A 22183-nucleotide genomic window follows, 5' to 3' on the forward strand; every position below is an offset into this window, starting at 1 on the left:
GTTTTCTTACTTCCTTAGCCGTGTTTAGCGTATAGGTTCTCCGATTGAAACGGAATAAATCTCAAGTCGATGTTCGCAGCTGCCTGCGAATCTCCTCGAAGGTTAATCCCTTTTGCGAGGTACGCGATTCTCCTGGATGCTAATACGGCTACGGTCAAGTAGCCACGTCGATGGTGGTTTGGTATCCTCTTAATTGCGTTCAGCCGGAACAGTCTCGAGAGTTCGTCACTGATTACTCCCCCTATGTCCCACTCTCTTCACCTTCCTCTCTGCCTCTGTACCTTCCCTTCCATCTGCGCGTCGCCGCCCTTTCCCTTCGCATATGTACACACCAGAAATCGTATGCTCATGTGCAACAATAGAAAGCTATGTGTACGTAGGTGAAATCGAGGAGCAATTACCGGCGCAATCTCGCAACCTGAAGAGGATTGCCCCACAGAGAGAAACCGAAGGGAAGAACGGATAGGAGGCGAGCGCGCGAGAGAGAGAAAGAGGGAGGAAGGTAGGAGGAGTAGCAAAAGGACGAAGCCAAGGGCAATGTAGTCGCCGATCTTGAGATTCTCGTTCATAATAAACGCTTATCGAGGGGATTGGCCGATCTTCGGAGGCTCGAAAGGCTTAAAGCCAAGTACCCTAATCTCAATTATCGTACGATCCAGTAGGAATGCCACTAGTGTCGATGGAACCCTTTCTCTAATCCGATGTTACCGTTCCACCCTTCCTCTCCTCTTCCTGGTCATTCCCATCCCCTCTCATCTTCCGATTTCGCTTTAACTCGAATACCCGCGGGCCATCGGTTTCGCTAAAATTATTCCTACGAATAGCAGCTTGCAACGTTACCTTGTTCCTGCGTTACTCCACCGTTACCGGATATCCGAATTACGTTTTCACTTGTTCTTGACAACGCGGTATATTCCAAAGTTGCATCGACTCGCCGAATTACTTTGGTCGGTACAGGCCGATCCAGTCCGATCTAGCACGTGCAGCTTCTCGATGGCGTTTTCTCGATTTCTGTAGACGCTTATCGGACGCAGATCGGTGATCGAAACGCGTCGCGTCGGAATAACTTCGTCGCGAAAACGCAAAAGGTTTCGCGTGTTGGCGGACTGTACTTACACGCGCGTAGAAGGAGGAAATTTCATGGCTCGCGATAATCTGATTCAGAATTCGGTGCAGCTGACGCCTTTCAGCCTTAGCCGCGATACCGTTCGACGGGACGAGATTTCGCGAGGAGTCTAGCGATGCGAATACGTGGAGTTCGATTTGCCTGTAATTTCTCTTTCGAAGTAGGCGAACAGCGGCGACGGTTTCTCGAAATTAAGGAGGATTCGGTGAGTGGTGCAGATAGGCGACGTCGGTGGTACGCGTCAACGTCACCGCTGTTTCCTCCCCTATAATGCTATCGCTCCCTCCGCCACGAATTATGTATTTCGTCGTTTCGTGATCGATGACGGGCAAATTTCACGGGCTTTCGATTCTCGGGCCACTTTCATCAAACGCGTTGATAATTCTATCCTAGTCTCAAACTCCAGGACGTCTCTCGCAGCTTTTCGACACGTACAGTTTAACAGTGTGTAGCATAAACCACCGTAGTTGGACATTTCCGCGGCTTTGATCGGTCTACACGGTCTCGTACTAGGGAGAGAGAGAGAGAGAGAGAGAGATAAATAGATAGATAGATAGATAGAGAGAGAGAGAGAGAGCAGAACTTTCGACGGAAGTAAGGTACGCTCTCGACTGCTGACGACGACGACGACGATGGCCGAACAAAGGCCAGTCTTAGCCCGAGAGAACGTTATCATGTGTCGCGGTATTACGCGGCAGCGGTGTAAAGATTTCGGTTGAAAAGCAGGCAATAGTCGTCGGTCGTATAATCGCGAATAGTCGTTTCCGCTTAATTCCGGATAGTATTTAGAGACGAGCTTAAACTCGAGAATGGGTCGTTATGATACTTCCGGCAACATTACCTGTTACGAATGGCGGCGACCGTGGCGCTAGCCAAAACCGTTTGAGGAATTTCCACGGCTACCATTTTCTGGCCACCGGCGAAATTGTTGGATAACTCGTGCGCGCGCCAGCTTGATATAAACTCCGCTTGGAATATATTACGCCGCAGAGAATATTTCTTAAGGACTTAACGATGTGACTCGTACGGCGATAATAATCGTTTTCCTTCCGACAGGACTTTACTCCGCTGCTTTAATAGAATTTAAAGCGGCCTTTCTTCTTCCACGAACGACGATTTCCCGTTTAAAGCGGTTACCGCGCCGCAAAGAAAATTCATAATGCCGCCACTATAGTCTGCGTTACTTCGATCAAAACGATGGCAAACACGAACGAACACGAATGAGTGCGACAATAGCGTTAGAGTAATTTATACCGCTGACGCGACCCTCGCGAATCGTTTTTAACGATGGGTCGATAGATCCTCGGAGTTGGATTTTAAGACACAGCCCAGCGAAACCCGACAAGACCTAAGACGAGGCCGGATTTGTGGTTCAGACACGTACTCTCGCCAATCAGCACGCGTTGCATCGTCCGTTTTGCCGCGATCTGTCCGCCGGGCTTTCACGATCTACGATGCTTTCCGTTTCACGAATTTACAGCCAATCGAGCCTCCTCTGGACGAGCAAAAACTTTTTACCGTCCCAGATCTCGCAATTATGGCTGGAATTGAATTAGTAGCCCAACGTGCCTTTTCGCGGATCACAATCTTCCTTTCTACGATTCGCCGGTCGATCCTCGTGTACGAAAAGCTGCGCGTGATTCTCCATCTGCGTATCCTAGATCGATCGATCTCTGGGATGATCGATAGCTACGACGCGTGTTGCGGATGCAACGGAAACGCGCGTCGATTCGATCGTCCTTTAATTGACGTTACGTGCGAGGATGTCAGGCGTGGTATCGACGTTTACGCGCGATGAGTTACATCGAGATCCGTTTTACGAGGGTCCGATCGCGTTAACGACACGCGTAAACGCACGAAGCAGTACGCCTTAAACAGTACGCGCGAATTAGACAGTTGGAAAGGAATTGTCATCTCGCTACATCGTTCATCGAGACACGCGATGCACTTGTTTAACATCCGCGTGCCACAAATTACGTCGATTTCTCTGGTTCGCGTTGCTCTCTTCCCCGTCGTCAACCTGCGTCCGGAATCGCGAAATTCAATTTCCTCGTCGTGCTTCGCGACCAATTGCCGGCTCGTCTACCGCTTACCACCATCGAAGGAACACGGTATATAGAATTTCGAAGAACGAATTCCATTCAATTTCGTAGGTGTTTACTCGCGAGAAACGCGATCTGTTTGAGTTTCCACCTTACCAGGTATCTTTGATTCCGCGAGATCGGTTATATCAATAAAAATGCGAAACAGGGCTTTATAAGGAGCGTGGGTCTCCTGTCTCGCAAAATATTACGTTTGGATCTCGAAAGAAAATTCTTACCACTCTGTCGATTTAAATATTAACTCGCGGGTTAACGAGATATCCGTTGGAAATAACCGACGCAGAAACGTTTATGGCTCTTTGCACGTGAAAGCTACTCTTCGTTCGCGCAACCTCGAGTTTTCCAATCTTCCAACTGAGACACGCATCGCGAAACTCGCGATTAAACCGCTCTTTTTTTTTCCTCGCTCGATTCGTCGGAGTCGGAGGTTCGGGAGGGACAACGATCGAAGAAAGAGGCAATGATCTCCGTTAATACAGCTCGACTCTGCGGGGTGAAAGAGCGGCGTTCTTTAGCCGAAGGATAAAAATAAGTTGACAAGGAGGCGTGGTAGGACGGAAAAAAGCGGGCTCGGTGGGTGAAAAAACCGGCGAAGCGAGCGAGCTTTCGGCTGACGTCTGACGAGAGGCGGGCCGGAAGACGGAAGATCGGAAGTAAGCGACGAGGGAAACGATGAGGACGAAAGAGGGATGAAGAGAGAAACGACGACGGGGGTAAACAGAGCTAAGTGAAGTTAACGACGGAGCAAGAAGAGCGGCAAAAATGACCCCGGGAAAATTACCGCACGCGAAACGGTTTAATGTCCAAAAAGATGAGCGAACCGGGAACGTAAAGAGGGGGACACGCGAGCAAGACGAAAGGAGAGAAGCTGCAGCCGCTTAATGACCATCCTGTACGTTCGTATCTCTTCTGGATAGCCTCTTCTCTTTCTGTTTTCGCTCTCTTCCCTTCCTGTTTCTCCCTTTCTCCGTCTTTTCCTCTCTTTTCCACCCTTTCCAGTCTTATCTTCTGTTTCTTTTTTTCTCTCCGACTTCTGTACGGTTCCGTCGGTGGGTGCCGTTGGGACCATTATCTGTAATTGCTTTCCTTAATTCGATGCTCGTTGCTCTGCGTAAATGCGAACGGGAGAAAAAAAATTCTTCCAACGCACTGGGGAAAACAGTTAACCAATGTTGGAGGAAAAAGAACACGGATGCCGATCGAGTGGAGAGTTTCGCGACCGATCCGATTAAATTTCTGTCTCGATGCGTTACCGACGCACCCGTGAAATATGAAATCGATTCGAATAGGAACGTAACGTTCAAATCGGAGAAGAAAGGTCGTCGAGCTATTTAAATGCCGCAAGTTTCTGACTAATGTCTTAATTACGCGCTAATCGACTTTGGAGTTGGCTTGTCGGGCTGTCGGTCGTTTTACCGATCGAGTTCTGAGAGGAGTAGTTTTAATGCTAAGTAGCCGAGAGCCTGTCTCGTTTCTGCTCCTTCTCTCTCTTTCTCTATCCCTCTCTCTCTCTTTCTCTTTCTTCCGTCTAATCGAAAGATAATCAAATGCAGTCAGAAACAGAGAGAGAGAGAGAGAGAGAGAGAGAGAGAGAGGGAGAGAGAGAGACGGGGGGAGGGAGGGAGAGAGAGGACGTAAGTAATGGTCGTTTGTTCTTGAATGTCGAGAAGTTGATGTACGAGAAGTCGTGGCAGCCGGGTGGTCGCGCGCGGGCACAGGAGAAGAGAGAGCGCGTTCCATGCTCGCTCGCATCTCCCGCTTGCAAATTGATAGACGCTGCCGCGACCGTAAATCACTTTACTGACAATTGATTTGGTGCCCTCCGTTTTACCTCGTTGTAAACTCCACGCCATGCTGATATTTACGATCGCGCGTATACACACGATGTCACCCAGTGACTCACTGCGCGCTATCCGCGACAAATCTTTTACATTTTTGCGTCATTCTCCTTCCTCTACATCGACTTTGCCCGCCCCCCGCATATTTTTTCTTTTTTTTCACTTTGCTAACCATTTTTAACGTTTTTCTATCATCTATCCAATAGACGAGTTTGAGCGCGTGGTGAAAATGAATAAACGCGTCGCCATACAGTGTTATTTACGAGTTACGTATCTAGCTTTTTCATAACGACGACAGCGCGATGCCGTTCGAAAAAAAAAAACTCTTTCTCGACATACGCTTCAGACTGAGGTAAATATTTTTTCTAACAGAGAACGTAAAGAAAAAACTTGGAAGAAGTAAACAAATAAATAAACGAATAAGAGAACGTAAAAGTATTAATCGCGGAGCGAAAGTTGGAAAGCTCTCGATGTTTCGAGTTATCGATGAAGACGTAGGCCGATTTCTTGGACTACAGTCGGCACCGGCTAAGTAGCGCAATGTACACAGAGATCGGATAATGGGTGTGGTGCATTCGTCTCGGTGTGTTGTCTCGGGGGTGGCGATTCGTCTTGCTTACTAACCTCGTCGTTGACACCACCCACTCGGGAACAACTACCATCCGTTTCAAAGGCGGCGCGGAACCCGCAGAAACCAGGCGGCAGCGACCTTGCCTGCTGAATCCCCGAACGCTTTGTTAATCTCCTTGACATCGGTGCCGGTCACTATATTGATCAGGGTCAACCTAACGCGGCTCGTTTCTCTTTGAACGCGCTTTCTGTTCGATTAAGCTTACGCATGACAGTCCATTTCTCATTCTGTCACTTTGCTTATCCCTTTCTTTTCTACGAGTTGACTTTAAGCTCTAGTCGGTTTCTTCGGAAAGCATCTACTACCTTTTCGCGAACGTTGCGGACGATTCTTTGTTCGTTGATGGTCAGTTATATATATATAAATATATTTCTAGATTCATTTAGGATCGGTGTCATGAACGATTTAAAGGCGTAAAAGCAAATAGAAGAGAGATACAACTTACCGGTACGTTTCTCGGCGTCGCGATAGGTGACCTCGCTGAGAATGACTGGTTGACTGCGGCCTTTAGCGTTTACGGCGTAGACCGCGACGTGAACGCCCGCCTCGACGGACGCCTCCAGACCGGCCAGAGAGAAATTTGGCTCGTCTACGTTGGAGACGTTGTAGAGAGGCTGGCTGCTCGATAGGAAATCCACGTCGCCATGGTACACCTCCAGGATGAATTTTTGCGGAAGTCCGCCATCGTATCCGGCCACGCATTTCACCTCGACGCTGGTGTAAGTCTGGTTCGCGAGCGTGCAGTTACGGACCGGAAATGGTTTTCCTGAAACGAGAACGTCACCATGGTTAAATCCGTCACGACGCTGCTCGGCTGCGACCACGTTGTTAAAATTTTACGAGCTAACGTCGCACGTTTTGCCATTTTGATTCGCTCTTCCTACCTGTGCCACCCACCCTTTTCTCTTTCTGCGATTATTCAAACAGACGGCCACTTTTCCACGCAGTTCGATTCTCCGGGGTAGAATCGATTCTCGCGATAGCGTTGACTTTCGCCCCGACAGCTCTAGAGACGCGCGGCAGTCGGTTATTTCGTAGAGCGAAAGTTGACGTTCTTCTGCAAGCTTCGAATATTAAAACGAGCCGACGCGTGAAATTGCTTCGTAAAGGATTTCAGTCTTCGCTGGCTCTTTAGAACGTTACGATTGTAAACGGACGAGGTCCGCAGCTGGTCGCTCGGCCTTTTAACTCGCAATATTCCACAGCTACTTTGTGCGAATCTGTACGCTTTCAGCAAGCTCTGCGAGCTTCCTTACTGGAAGCGAAAACCGGCGCGCACACCGAATACTCGGATCAAGAGTCGCGTCCTTCCTCTTACGTGCAAACGTTTATTATCCTGCCTTTCCCATCCACAGTCCAACCAACGAATCAAACGAACGGCGAAGATTACTTCCTCTCTGATACACGTGCCACTTCCAAGTTCTTTGGCGCCGGATTCCGGTGCATCGTCGCTAGTCACGCGTCGCGCGTCTCTCGTATGGCGAGACGCGCTTGTTCGTTGGAAGGAAATTTCCGCCGCGCGATCCACCTTCTTCCTCTTTTGTTGTCTCTGTCACAGGCTCGTTTGTCGCCCTTTGTCCGGTAATATTTTCTGGATACTTTGTACGCGCTCGAAGGTCGCTCTACAGGTTGGCTGAAAGCGTGCGAGACCGTCGGCTCTCTGGAAATCAAGCTCACCCGACCCCGGGTGAAAAATGTTTGCGCGTCTACGAGTGGCAAGGATTTAGTGTACCGGGATAGTAATGGTCACAGAGATGTCCCGCACTTTTTCTTCTTTTCGTTCGTTCCATCTCACCTCGTCCCGTCTCCCGGCGTTGATGCAGTTTGTTGCATCCTACGAAAATTCTTTTTCTCTGCCGCCACTGAAAGCGCAGTTGCACCCGTGATTCGCCTGTTTTTCGCTCTAGCCCTTCGCCTCGCCCGGCCATTTCCCTCTCCTCCTCTTCTTCCGTCTTTCATCTTTTTTCCCCTGCTTGCGCTTCTCTGTCCCCACGGTTCTCGTTCGTCCCAAATAAAATTTCCTTCTTCTTAAACAGACAGCGAAGCTATCACGAGTCCGAGAGGCAAGGAGAAAATAAATATTGTTCGTCTTTTCCGTCGACGCGAGTAAACGGACGGAAAGCGAATCCTTCGGCTCGACTTTATTTCGCTTTGCATCCTATTACCCTTCGTACTCTTTGTTTTTCCCCGCTTCAACCTATTTACAAGCCGCTCTTCGCTTTTCGCTCGCGAACGCCAACCTCTCTCGTACATTTCATTCGCGTTAATCGCGAAACCGCCGCGTGCCATACCTCGCGTTCTTTTCAACGAACCGTTTCGGTTTCTTCCTAAGATATATCGAATTTTACCAAGGTTTCATCCCCGCCTGTCGTTCCCCGGCCGTTGTTCAATTTATTTTCATCCGGTTCATAATACATGCCACGCGGTTTCGCGGCGAAGCGGTGAAACGCCATGCCATCCCGCGCCGCGTCGCTTTTTATCTCAACCGCGATTGAAAATTCTATTCCCGATGCACCGACTCCCTTCGTTTTAACTTACTCGAATGGCTATCTGAAAAATGGAAACGCGAAACGGCCGATGAATCTTTCTTTTTATTTTTTTTTTTTTCACCATTCGAGCCTGGTTGCGGCCGCCTCGCCGCCTCGCCTTGCTGCGTCGAGTCAGAGTCTGTTATTTAATCAACATCGGCCCGAGGTAATGACGTTCTCGCGTCAGCGATTTCTTTTTTTCGTTTTTGAAATTTCACCGCGTCCAGCAGAAATTCGCTGGAAAACAGTTTTTTTACGGTGCAGCGGCGATCAATGCACCAAAAAACCAGACGAATAACCAGCTTAACTTTCTTTGACCCGTGTTAGCCTGCTGCAGTCCACGAGCTCTGCTCGTGTCGCAACATCGAACATCTTTCCAACCACCACGCAATATCCGATATCAATACCGACAGATTTGAAAATAATTTCGTTTCGTCGAGGGCCGGTTTCCGGGTCGCTGCGGATGAATCAGAGCAGCCAAAGGTTACGACAACAACCACTGGGTCCAACAGAGTCGACGATCGACCGACTAGCCTCGATTTCACTCCAAACTTTACGTCGCTCCATCAACCATCGAGTGCTTTTTTTTCGCGATATTTCTTCCAACGTCAAGTATCGTAAGACATCGTAAAAAATTGTTTCAGCCGAGATGCGCTCTAACGACGTTCGATTTGTTCAAGGCATTTTCAACGGATCCCCTCGAATAACACGCCCAAGATCTTTGAAAATCTGCGAACGAATAAGCGATAAATCCTCCAAAGAGCACCAGTTTGCAACGCGCCGCCGCTTCTTTCATTCTCTTAGCTGCGACTGATCTTTTTGCTGGGTAATTCCTCTGTCGAATAAAGGAAAAAAAAAGGGCAGAGGAGAAAAGTACGTAGGTTGGGGGTAAAAGGGATGAAAATGCGCGTTGCGAGGGTCGTACAAAGAAGAAAGGACGCCGATTTGGACGCACGTGTGTATTCGTCAATGTCAATACGTTTTCGGCAGGTCGTCGTGTCAACGTCATTCTCGATCACACGAGGAAAAAAAGACATCGAGCCGAGGCCGCGCGGCGAAAATCCGCTCGCGGATTAATGTCGGTTTACCGCGCGATGATTGGTAGCATCGCATTGTACGCGCGGCGATAATTCCCGAATATCTGTCAGGATTTTGACCTCTCGTTCCTGCCTGCACCTCCCTCGTAAAAGAAGGTCCCTTGGAAAATTGGTCGCAGCTCGAGCAACGGCTCGAATGGCTTCCAAAAAATTCGTTTCGAACGCTCGGATCGGTTATGTTTGTTGATTGTTTTGCACCTATTAATCGCCGAGCATTAATTCAATTAATTTATTTTCAATCAATCAAATTCCCATCACATCGAATATACGGCAGAAGTATATACACGCAGATGTATTATTGCCAGATGATGTTTATCAACATGTTTATCGTGGGGAAATTCATCGGCGCGTCGCGTATAATTCCTCCGCTAATCGATCGATTATACTGACGCGTTAGTGTTAATGAACGAGCGTTTCAAGTATTCGGATGGACCGATTAATTGATTCTGCTGATAGCTTTTTAGGCGAGTGTTCTTGCGAAAAAATGCAATCGTAACGTGATATAATGTGGTAGCTAGCGTGGATAAATAATGGTCGGTTGCGTAAAAAAGCGAGTAGGAATCGATAAAGAGTGGGATAAGTGGTCGGTTAACGGTGATACCGGCAGCTTGATTAACGATCGCTTTCCAACTAATTGGAAGGATCTTTAGAAATGGAACAATCTTGGTTTCGAAAGGGTAAATAATTGAGGCGTTAATAGTCTTGGTGGTTTGGTACGGTCCCGAGGGTGGCAAGAATGCGGCGCTCTTTGAATAATTTACGCAGGTCGGACTTTCGAGCCGGAGTTGCAGCGGCCCAAGCTTTCCACTATTTATTTCGCGTTTTACCATCGATTCGATTCACAACGTACTTGAAATTTGGAAAAAGCGCCGCAAATTGCAACGTTGCTCTTTGCACGCGAGTACAATTTCAAATCACCGCCTTTCTTCCCTCCGATCGCATGCAAATGAAATACCACGTCGTTACGCCGATTCTAAACACTGGGATTTTTGTGCGGTTTGCGAGAGATTTCGGCTGATCGCGTTGCCTCGAGATTTCTCCACGCGGATTTTTTTCTCCTCTTCGTTCCGTCGCCAAACTACGCGTCTACTTGGAAAGACGAATAGAGCGAAGCTCTCGAGATATTTTCCAGGCAGTTTGTCGCGAGTAGCACGACCGGTCGTCTACAAAGTGTCTTATTTGCACGATTTTGCACGGGGTGGACGAAACGTAACACGGAAGGTTGTAGTTTAGCAGCGTAAACAGGCTGGTTTCTGACGGTAGAAAGGATTTTAACTCGATTTCCTGACCACTCGAAGACTCGAGATCGAGCGCGAGGTCGCTGCTACTCGGCTGATGTAACATTTACTGAGATCCGGTAAATACTTACCGGCGGCTATCAGCTGGAAGAGACACGGTCTCGCTTGTGTACCAACGAAATTGTCCGCCCAGCACGACAGAGTACCGTAATCCAGCTCTGTGGTCGGCGTGTACCTCAGCACGCTCACGCCGCTTGACTTCTCCATCGAGAATCTGCCCGGTGCTACTTCCAACGTCTCTCCGCTGTTGTTGAATTTCCATCGGAAATTGTGCGCTGGCGGATCGGCCTCCACTTTGCACGCGATGTTCAACGATTCGCCCCTCGATGCTCCGACCACCACGATCCGGTCCTCCTTGCAAACCGGCGCGACTGAAAAATATTTCGACCGTGAATCTCCCCCTTTTCCCAATCACCACCATCTATCGCCGTTTCCGCTGCCTGCTTTTTCAATTCCAGTCACACGAGAATCGAACGCCACAAACGCGCGACGCGTTCCACTCGATCGAACGTTACGTCGGAAAAGTTGAAATGTAAAAAAAAATTGGAGCATCCTCGAAACGGCGACATTTAGCTAGCATCGATGGAACGCTGGCTCGGAATAATCAAACGCGTTGCACGACCTGTTACGCGTGCTGCTACTTACGAAAACTGAGAACCGTTTATTTAACCTTTCTGCTGGAAAATTTTCCAAGCATGCCTCGCAGAGCTTTGTCACGACGCAGCTTTCGCTCGGATGAAATCGTTTCTCGACTGATGTAAAAAGATTTCCCACCTACAACTACTGCCACCTTTGCCGAGCTACCTTTCCCGTGATATACATTTCTTCCAATTTATCTGACTCTCCTATCTCCACCTGCATCCGTCTCTTCTGCCGCTTCCTGCACGTATCTTGTCGTTTGAAAGAAGAAAAAGGATTATGACTTTCTGAGGCCACTTGGCAACAAATATCGCGCAATTGCTATAGACAATAGCAAAACCAACGAAATTTCCAATGATTGTTATTCCCAAACAAGATTATCGAACGAACGACTATTTCTCGTAGCTGGAGGTCCGATCGTTCACGGGTTCGATCTTTGAAATTGAAGAGCAGGAGTAAAATACGGTTTTGGAGAGATGGATGAGACAGTCATGAACACAAAGCGACAGGATCGTGCTCGGAAAGCAAAGAATACTTCCGCTACTTTTGAACGTAAGTCCGTTTATGAGTCGAGGCAATCTTCGAGATGGCAATTTTCACGATATAGCGAGGTCCTAACTTATAGTATCAAGCTACGGCCCCAATTGATGCATCGACACTCACAGTTACGTGCAACCTTCTATATCCTTTGCGTTAGTATGAAATAAATTCCAACCTAAACTAAGCTGTATTTTACGAAGCGTTAATTCTGATTTCGAACTATTCGATATTCTGTCGATTTGATCGCACGAATCATACTAAACATATACTTATCGTTGCTCTAACGTTAAAAGGATCGAACAATTATTATTACTATTATTATTATTATTATTATTATTAATATGGATATTCATCTTTCTCGTCAAAGAGTAATCAATACCGAGCGCGTACGTGCGAAGGTTCTAATCCATTTTTTTCGCCTTTGATTTTTACGCGCGCCGCGATATATGCTATCAAAACTTTCCTGTTGACTGATTATTTGGCGCAGGGTAGCGTCCACCCTTGTAATTAACCAGTGCTTTCGAAAATCATTTGCGTCAACCAACTGGCTGGACGCTTTTGAAGAACCACTTTCCGGCTCCAATTATGTACTACCGTGGATAGCGTGTTCATCCAAATGATGGGAAATGATAATGTATCACTTGTCGGGCTTCCCTTCGGCTGTGCTCTGTCGTGATGAAATTGGGACATGGAAAAATTTCCACATTTGGAGGAGCAATCCTGTTACGGAGGAGGGATTGTAGAAGGAATTTTAGCAACGGGAAAACTCAAGCTTCCTGGGAATGAGAAATTGTAGCGATAAAAAATAACGCAAAGGTGTCAACAAAAAGAGATCCAGGCGATAAAACGAGAACCGGACGGGCAGCGAAAAAAGGAAAGTTGTAGGAATAAGAAATACAGAAGCGAGACACGAGAAAAAGAATTTCAGAAATAAAAAAGAAAGCTTGAAGATCCTAAAAGTGTAGTAGCAAGGCGGTTGGAGTGACAAGCCACGTTATAAAAAGAGAAGAGAAATAACTAACAGGTGACCAGGAAAAATGGTTTACAGGAATGAAGTTTCCAAGAATAAAATAGAATTTACAATGCTTAGGAATAAGGGCTGCTTTGCAATCTTTAGACCATGCTATTTACGAGGAAATCGAGGGAACAGGTTCGAAACACGAGAACGAAAGGTTGTGGACAGAGTCGAACCGCAAAGTTACCGACGTGAAAATCACACGCGACTGATATCGTGCCGCGCATAGGTGGTATCTGTATGACTTATTGCCGGTCATTTCGATGAGACTGATGTACGAGCCTCGCACTTTACGCGTTTAATTCGTTTCCATTCGTTTCTTAGTACGAGCGCGAATAAATATTTTCTGTCATTACTTTTTCCATCCGCAATCGCTGGCCATTTCTTTTCGATATTTTCTATTCAGGTGTTTAACGATTCAACGAATAAATGACAAAAGACTCGGTGAAACGATATTGCTGCAACGAAGGAATTAAATTGCAAATGTGTCGGCCCGGACGGCTGACTGAAATAAATATAAAAGAATATCGGGAAGTATTGGTTAAAATGCATATTGGCGGAAATCATTGATGCGGAGGGAAAGGCGTCACGCTTTCGTTCATTTTTATCGAAACCGAGCGAACACCGCGAACAGAAAATTTGACAAGGAAAACCGGTTGACACTGGTTTCCCTCAGTAATTAACGCCGCGGACAGAAATCCGAGTCCGTAACTCGAAATTTAATGAGAAGAATTATCGAACGAGATGTCGCGATACACGTTATTCGAGTAGCACGAATATCGGTAAAACGTTGTTACGTTCGGATGGAACGATTTAAGAACCAGCGCTCTTTGATTTTATACAGCTTGCGCGCTCCGCCTTCTTTTTCCAGACTCTGCTTAATTGCGGGCAACGTTGTGACATGCACTTTGAAACGGCTTTCAAAAAATATGCTCATTCATCGAATGGCCCTTTGAACCTGTTCGTTCCGTTTTCCCTCGCGTTTATTCCTAGTTTTCTCTGATGAAAGGAGCAGCTTTATCGGATGATTTGCGTGTAATCGTACGGGCACGAAGTCGTAATTTCTCTTTTCGCGGAATTAATCCAACGCTCGTCGTAAATCTAACTCTTTCCGTTGGAAACGTGCTCGTATATAAGCAGATAATCTAAATTTACGCAGGCGAACGCTTTTGGTTAAAGTATCATCGGCGTATGGCGTTCCGTAAGACCGATCAACGCGTCGACATTTCGATCGAAGTTGGCTTAAATCCCGACCGAAGGAAACCACGCCGCTTCGAGGCGGACGTGAATAGCCTAAAGCAAATGTCATTCCCAGGATCGGGGCGATGATGTAATAACCGGGAAACTAAATTCAGATACGAGGTTGACTTCGATTCGCAAACTCCCGCGAGATTGCTGCTTATACTGGCTCGTTTCCTTGTCCTTTACGAGCCCGTCAGGAGCCGCAGTTAAATATCGGGCATCGTGTTCCGGGCTTGTTTTCACGGTGCATCTATATTCGATGTCGGAAACCGTTCCCATTCTCCGTGCGGAATATGCGGCCGAGCGACGATCGGCCGACTATGTTTTTACGATTTCGCGTTAACGTTCGCCTATTCTAACTACGATTTAAGTGGCTAAAAGTATCGGGTAAATGGGTTTTCGCGTGCAAAACGGTCAAAATCACTTCGAGCCACGAGCGTATTTCTGCTAGTATCGCGAAACGAAACAGTCACGATCCAGCAGCGGTCGAGGCTGTCGTCGCCCGGTTAACGGCCCACCCGACGTGACGACGACCATCGGATCAACATCGATGTCAATATGTTGGGTATGTTGGGCAAACGGTATCGATACGTGGACAAGCATAGAACGATCGCTGGTCCGATACCGCGGCGTTAAATGTTCGGTTTATCGAAACGAGCGTCTGTGAGAAAAATCTATCTTAATCTACCGTTTTTTAAAACCGACATATTCAATTTGTACATCGCGGTGCCGAGGTACGAAAGCGTTGCTTCTCGAGGTCGCATCGCGGGTTGGCGGTTTGCTCGGTGTAAAACGGGAATTGGATATAAAAAATGTAGCTAAAACTAAGTACGACTGAAATATTCAGCTGGAATAAGAGGAAGAGGAATTCGGGTTGGCTGTTTCGGAATAAATAGACGAAAGTAGTACAGGTGAACCGTATGCGCGAGAACGACGTTCGTTGCTCGTCGTTGAATGCCGGCTTCGTTACCGAGTACCGAGGAAAATCCTCGATTAAGTCCGCTCGATTAAAATAAAGTACGCTCCGAGGCGGATCGTTGAAGTGGTTCTCGTGACGAGCCGCGGAGATACTCACACTTGACGCGAAAATGAAGAGGCTCGCTCCGAGTTTCGTTCAGGTCATTCGTTGCGGCGCACACGTACTTGCCGGCGCTACTCCTAGTCACGCTCTGAAGTACCAGGCTCTGATTCGACCAGATTATCCTGGCTGACGTATTATGCGCCAGTATTTGGTTCTGCAAACAAGAATTTTCGTTTTAAATATACCGGCCTCTGTCGGTCGGTTATTAAACGCGTCTTAAACTAGAATCGATAGGAATTACGCGACGTTGCGACGCTCGTTTATTTTAAGAACGAAAGAAAAAAATCTACCTATTGTTTCCGTTTCTTTTGTACACTTTTTCCCAAGATGAAACACTCGTGAAAGGAAGGTATCTGCATCGGCTTGGCAGCTCGACTTTGATCCATTTCTTTCTCGTTCGTGCTCGGGCTAACAGTAGATTTCGAATCGCGATTTCGTTTCTCGTTACGGTCTGCCTTCGCGATAAATTAGAGATAAACATGCACCGAGCCGTTCCACCCAGGCGTCTTCCTCGCGATTCCATTGTCGGTTGTGTTATCATCTATCAGCACCTTTTTCTACTCAACGCGAAACGTGTGCATTTTTAGAAGTAATTACGATCGTCAAGGACAAAGTTAACGTATATCGTGGTTCTTCATTGGCGAGGGACGACGGCCCCGCTATTTTTCCTCGTTATAAAGTTCGGTTATCGAGGAAGAAACGTCGCGGCGGCATATAGAAGGGATAAATCCTTTATTATTGCGAGCACGTTATTCGGTGAAAGAGACTGGAGGAAAGAACGTGGCTCGATAACTTTTACGATCAGAGATGTTACGCTGGCCGCCGTCTTTGTTACAAATTTATCCGTTTCGACGTGGCGCGACACAGCGGAGAAAAGGCAAGAAGAGAAATCGGGATGGGAGAAGAAAAAGCGAGCTTGGGCGAGCGTTGCTTCTCTTGTTAGTTAACGTCTCGCGTTTCCTGCGAAGCTACGGTATCGCTCGATATCGCGGACGAATAATAACGCGGTATTCTTTATCACCTGAAATCCTTTGACTTTGTATTCCTTTGTGGGGATTGACAAGGAAACCGACGGGAGAAACGGAAGTCCAGGCTGACGGCTTATCAACCGTCGAGCATGGCTAAGGACGATACAACGGTGCACTTAGTTGTTTAATCAAACCGGATGAAAAGAGTCGCTAGTTTCGTTATCTTTTGTACCGTTCCTCTTTTGTCCCGTCTAACGAGGAGACGAAACGAATGCATTTGATTCAAGAATTCTTTCCTTCTCCGGGAAAATTAACATGACAGCGGTGAGCAACCCGGTGGAAAAAAGGCCTCGACGCCTTGCCAACGAGGCTGGCAACGAGAGCCGAGACGCTACATACGAACTACGTCTACTACGGCTGTGCAACGAGGACAGGCTATCGTCCGTATACCCACGTACGCTTTTACGCGTGTAAGTACTTATTATCCACGCTTTATAGCAAAGCGAGCGCGTCTTTTCAAACTAGCACGATGCCAGGTTTAATTAGGCCAGTTTAGGACAGAGTTTCGTTCTATCTTATTTCGTTGCTGTTCTCTCCGTGTAACAAAACGAAGAACGAAGCAAACGTAACGCTCTGTTATTGCAGAGTTGTCTGCAAGTTGCGACGAACTCGATTCGGCCGTCGTATGTCGATCGTATTCCTTTCCCAAACGTTTCGCCGGGTATTTTCGTTTAAACACCGAGTCGACAAGCGGAGAACACGACGCGCCCAAAAGTTTCTTCCGGCTCTTTCGGCTTGTTTCGGTGGATCGCGTTTCGATTAGCCGACGGGCAAAGGACGATCGCGAACCATGGATCTCGTTCGCAGAGGAACGCTCTACCGAAAGAGGCAAGGGTTAGAGCCAACAAGTAGGTAAAACCGGGACACGGCTTACTAGCCGAAGACCGTGCCAAATGCATCCGCGCCTGTTTAATCGGACGAGAGACGTCCTTCGAACTTGTCTTTGTCTCTCGCCAGTCGTCCTCTTCCTCGTTTAAATTCCCCGTTGTACTTGTCTTCGTTTTTTCCATCTTCGTTTTGTCCCTTCTTCTCCTCGTTTTTCCTATCTCTCTCTCTTTCTCTCTGTCGCACCCCTTTCATTCCTTATATCTGTTTCTCTGTCTGCAGCTCGTTTTCCCCATTACACCGATAGACTCTCTTTCTTTTGTCCCCACTCCTCCGCAGGAATCCGTTCGCCGAAGATAATTCGAAATCGATTCGAAACGAGGCCATTTGAATCTCGGAGAAGGTGGCGCAGACTGTCAGAACAGATCAAGATTTCTTCTCCTCCCGCGAGTCTTTTTTCCATTCCCCTTTTCCGCTCCGCTTCGAGCTTGTTCCTCTTTCTTTTTTCGTCGTCCCCCCTTGGCTTTGTTCGATTGTTTTATAATCTCGGCTCGCAGCCACATTCTCTTCCCGGAGAATCGTGTCCTTCGTTGGATAGGTTTCGCGTCGACGGATGAGCACTTAATTACTCGCGGTCGATCGACCGTCCAGGAATTTCAATTCGTCTTTACCCTAATTCGTGTTGCTGATGTTCAGCGACGAATTAAAAATCGAAACGAGGAATTCCGCTAGATTTAATCCCTTAAAGAACTTAATCGGATGGGAAGATCTCGGATACGATCGATAAACTCGGCGGCTCGGAGGGGTCGAAAATACGTCGACTCGATCGAGTCGGATTGTAATCTATGCAACTTGCCTCTCTTCCGTGTTCCACAGTCCAGTCAAGGAGCTTTAGCTCGCTTAGCATAGGTTAAGCTTCGGTTAAGGCCAGAGGTTTACCTTCGATTTACTAGCCAGTCAAGACTCGTTAAACGTTATACTTCGTTAAGGGGACTAGAAAAATTTATGACCAATACCAACAACTTCTTTTCTTTCCTCCTTTTCTTTAAATTCGCGCAGTTCGTTCACCGAGTAACTCGCAGCTTTCTTGTTGGGAAAGAACGATCGTTAATTTATAAAGTCCCGTTACAAATTCTTTCGTTTATCGTGCACACGATATACGGAGGAACTCGGTTAAAGTCAACGATCGTAGACTCGCCGTTTTCCAAATCGATACATCGATAACCGTCTCTTCGAGTCGCATATTACCTACGTTTCGCTTTGAGAAAGTAGCTGCAAACTTTGACGTTTCTATTCGAGCGCCGTTCGCTTCCTACCATTTTCTCTCCAGCTGGGACTCCCCTGGACCTTTCCACGTTTCCTCCTGTGTTTTCCCTCGTCGTTTCATCACGCTAGAAACGAACCAACGATACAGTTCGAGAGCTTTCGTTTGTCTTTTATCGTTTGCGAGCCAATTCCAACGAAGGCTAGTAGCCTGGCTACCAGCCACCTGCCACCCCTGCACCTTCTTCCACCATTTGTCGTGCGTGCTATCCTCCCCCGTGTGTGCAAACAGTCCCGTTTCTTTGCGTTTCGTTGCAACTATGAAAGATCGGAAGCGAGTCGCGCTCTCAACTCCTAGAGAAACCGGCAAATTGAAAAGCGGCCAATCTCCAGACCGACTGTCCCACAGGTCGAAGATTGGCCAATCGACGAGCAAAATTCGGATAACGACGCGTCGATCGGATGCTGGTACCGCGTACCACTTCTTCCATGGTTTAGACAGCTTGCATAATGAGTTCGTAACCGCGCACGCGTTAATTAGAACCCCTTAAGGATCGCGTTCTAGATTCTGGTTTGCCGTTATTAATTTCATTTTCCTGTTACGGTTTTGCCGAAAACGAGCTGGTCCTTTGATCCTCCTCTCGACGGAACCACCTGCGCGAAACATTTTCCTTCTCCTAATCAGATTTCGCAGGGGTAAACGAGGATCGCCCAACTTGGTCGTTAAATCCATTCTCTGGATATGGATACTCCATCGGCGACTAACTTGTTTAACCCTTTTCTGTCAGCCGCCCATCTCTACACCGAGACATCAAAGAGCTCGTTATGCGTGAACACGATCCGCGTGAAATTTACATTTCCATGTAGATCGCTTTCGCGACTGATTTTACGAGGCTTTAAGCGCCGACGTGTCGTAAATCGCGAAGAGTTGCGAGGGCGCGTAATTCGTTGCAGCGGTTCTCACGACGCTTTGGCATATTAAGGTTACCGAAACGTTTCTTCCCCGACCTGGTGATGAATATGGGTTACGGGTAGAAAACTTGGGTCGAGAATGGTATCGATATTCGAACGGTATCCAAAGCGGCAGGAGGTCAGGTCTGAGGATACTAAAACTTTTCGTTTGAACCTGACAAGAGCGAGGCGGGCAAGTGTGCGCGGTTTTATGCAACGGGTCTAGCCGCAGGAAGAGACAGTTGGAACGGAGCCCAAAAGCCCGGAGCTTCATTTTGAGAATATTCGGAATCCGGTATAAGGGTGGAATTACTCGTAGCACGTGGTACATACAACCATCCGGGTACAATGGGCCAACGGCATTGTCTCGTACGTCGCCGTTACATAAAGTAGGTGTTAACCGTCCTTTCGTACACGCTCTCGTGATATTCCGTACACGCATCCTTCCAAGGTTAGCCGATGCAGCCGCCTTGGAAAATGGGAAATGGACGAATCTTCCGCTTTATCGAAGATCGTCCGATAACGGCATGCATACAGCACCACTGTAACTCTGTTCGCTTTAACGAGTCCGGTAGGTTATATGTAAACGTAAATTGTCGACCGTTTGTCGCGTTTCCAGGCAAATCCCCCGGGTCCGAGTTCGCGCCACGTTCCTCTTCTTTTCCTTTCTAATCTCCGGCAACTGCGACTCTCTTAACTTCCGTGCTGCAGTTTTTCCTGTACCGATGTTAAGTTGCTCCTATCATGGCGAAACGAGCAAGATGTTATCGACGACACCCGATTACGAGGAATCTTTTGGAAGTGGATCGGCCGAGGACAACACAGAACCCTCGAATATCTGGCTCGTTCGATCTCGTCGTAGAAGCTCGGTTCACCTCACCTAGCCCGTAAGATTCATCGAATTTCTTCTTGCATTTCGATTCTAAAAAGGTTCACCGGTTTCGTAGGATACGTTCGTCTCTCTAGTCCGATCTAAAGCTCGGTTGCCGGAATTCTCCGGTGAAAATTCGACTCGGTCGCGATTCGGGGCTTCTTCTACGTCGTCGTAGCCTTTCCCTGCTAGACTTGGGAGAAAAAAAGGCGATTCAGGAGGGTAGGAAAGAAAAGAGGCTAGAAGCGGGCGTTCATTCCGGTCAGACGGCGCACTGATTCCTTGAAAAATTGCCAACAACTCGTGGCTGTGCTTCCTTTCCTCCTTCCTTCCTTCCTCCCTTTTTCCGTCTCGCCCTTTCTCCCTTTCACCCTTGCATTCGTTATTTTCGTTCCGTCTTTTTCTTCGTTTCCCTGCCGTGTCTAAAGGCTAAGCGAAATTCGTTTTACCTTCCCTCTTTCTACCACCTAGAAACCAGAAACTTGGTCATCGATCGCTCGCCAGTGTTTTCGAACGATTCTTACGATATCTATCTTTCCTTCCCGATTTTATCCCTGGAATTACGTCGTAGCGAGAAGAGCAGAGCAGGCGAGTTATTTCAGTTTCGCCAGAGACGCGGACGCTCAGAGAATTACAAAAAAACGTCGCTATCGTAGCCTCGTTGCGAAAGATCGTCGCTTCTATCGAATATGCGTGTGCCAGAACTCGCGAGTTCAGGTTTCCTCGGTCGATGGAAATTCCGTTCGATTTGAAAATTCGGTTATCGCCCGGTGGCGAAAACGTGGAAAAAAGGAACTAGGCAAAGGAGAAAGCGCAGCCAGCAGCGAAAGCGATTACGCGTTTAAACTTTTTCCGCGGCGTTAAAGGAAGCCATTATCGTGGACGTGGATCGCTCCCGGAAAGCGAGCAACGGAGAAAGGGAGAGAGAGAGAGAGAGAGAGAGAGAGAGAGAGAAAGAGGGTTCTCTTCGAACAGTTGTATTTTCACGAATCGCTCTGTACACGTACTAATGTGTCGACGAACGAGCCAGCGAGCGTACTCGAGACGTACCATGGAGAAGAAGCCGAGAGCATTGAACGACGGTTTAAAGAGACGAGGTAGCTAGTATGCCGGTCGAATAGGTTGCACGGTAGCGGCATTTCCGGTGCGCTCGTGCACACACGCGCGTCTCGTCTTTTCTTCTCTCGCCAGTCTTGCCTCTAATTTTTTCTTTTTCCTCGTGCGCGTTCCATACAGGCAGGACGCGTCGCAGACGTGCCGCGTCGTCGATAAAATTGAATTTATCTTTGTCCGAGTTTCGCGTCTGCTTGCCGGAAAAAATGTTTTAATCGACAGACATGATTGCATCGAACGTTACATAAGTACTTTCGTCTTTCGTTGTGTTTCTCGTTCCATTAAATTTTACGCTCGTTCGAAGCTCGTCTTAACGCGTTCACGGCGAACGCTCGTAAATTTTGTCGGTTTTCGACGCGAGCCGTTACGTTCGACCCTGCCTGCCTGTTTCCTCAGTGCTCTGTTGGCAAAGGAGCTTCCCGGGAAGAAAAAATGCTCTCTGCTGGCCCCGGCCAGGACGGCTGCACCCTTTCGAAAGATTTGTGGCCAGGATTTCGTAGCTCGTAGCGCGACGATTGCCTGAAAATTTTTCATCGTGATTATATCGGCGGCATTGTCGCGATACTTCCGCTAGAGAAATTGTTACGCCAGCGACGCGCGATTTCCTCCCTTTTTAGCTTCGTTTTGTTTTAAAGCGATTTATCAATGACAGAGAAGATCGCGTGCAAGCCAGACTAGCATGGGCTTCGTTAGCTTCAAAGTTGCTCGGTATTCCATGTCAATTTTCTTGCTTTGCTTCTGTTCGAAGAGAGGAGAGAGAGAGAGAGAGAGAGAGTTGAGTTCGTTTCATCGTTTTTTCCAACGTGATCGAATGGAATTCACGGCTTTGAGTCGCGTTCAATTTCTTCCACGAGATTTTTTCGTCTTCTCGCGCGGTGGAAGCTTGCACGTCGATGATCGATGAACGCGAGCGATTCGCGAAGAAATCGATACGCGATGTCGAGATACCCGACTTTGACGCAACCAAAGGGTTGATGGCTGGCACATTTGCGACC

The 22183-nt window shown here is 47.7% G+C and overlaps 1 protein-coding gene across 7 annotated transcripts in view; it reads right to left on the reverse strand.

The window, feature by feature from the left end:
• The window catches only part of LOC122567533 (nephrin), a 253645-nt gene that overhangs the window by 8922 nt on the left and 222540 nt on the right, over positions 1 to 22183 (reverse strand). For 6 of the 7 annotated variants that reach the window (XM_043726172.1, XM_043726175.1, XM_043726174.1 and 3 more), the window contains 3 exons: positions 15132 to 15291; positions 10692 to 10991; positions 6143 to 6463 (listed from right to left, as the gene is read on the reverse strand). In XM_043726172.1, coding sequence (XP_043582107.1) covers positions 6143 to 6463; positions 10692 to 10991; positions 15132 to 15291 — 781 coding nt within the window. Of the gene's footprint in view, positions 1 to 3700; positions 4301 to 6142; positions 6464 to 10691; positions 10992 to 15131; positions 15292 to 22183 lie in introns of those variants that run through there. The other variant, XM_043726176.1, reaches the window with a different exon arrangement.

Source organism: Bombus pyrosoma, linkage group LG5, assembly GCF_014825855.1.
Source record: "Bombus pyrosoma isolate SC7728 linkage group LG5, ASM1482585v1, whole genome shotgun sequence".
In the NCBI taxonomy this organism is placed as follows: Eukaryota; Metazoa; Arthropoda; class Insecta; order Hymenoptera; family Apidae; genus Bombus; species Bombus pyrosoma.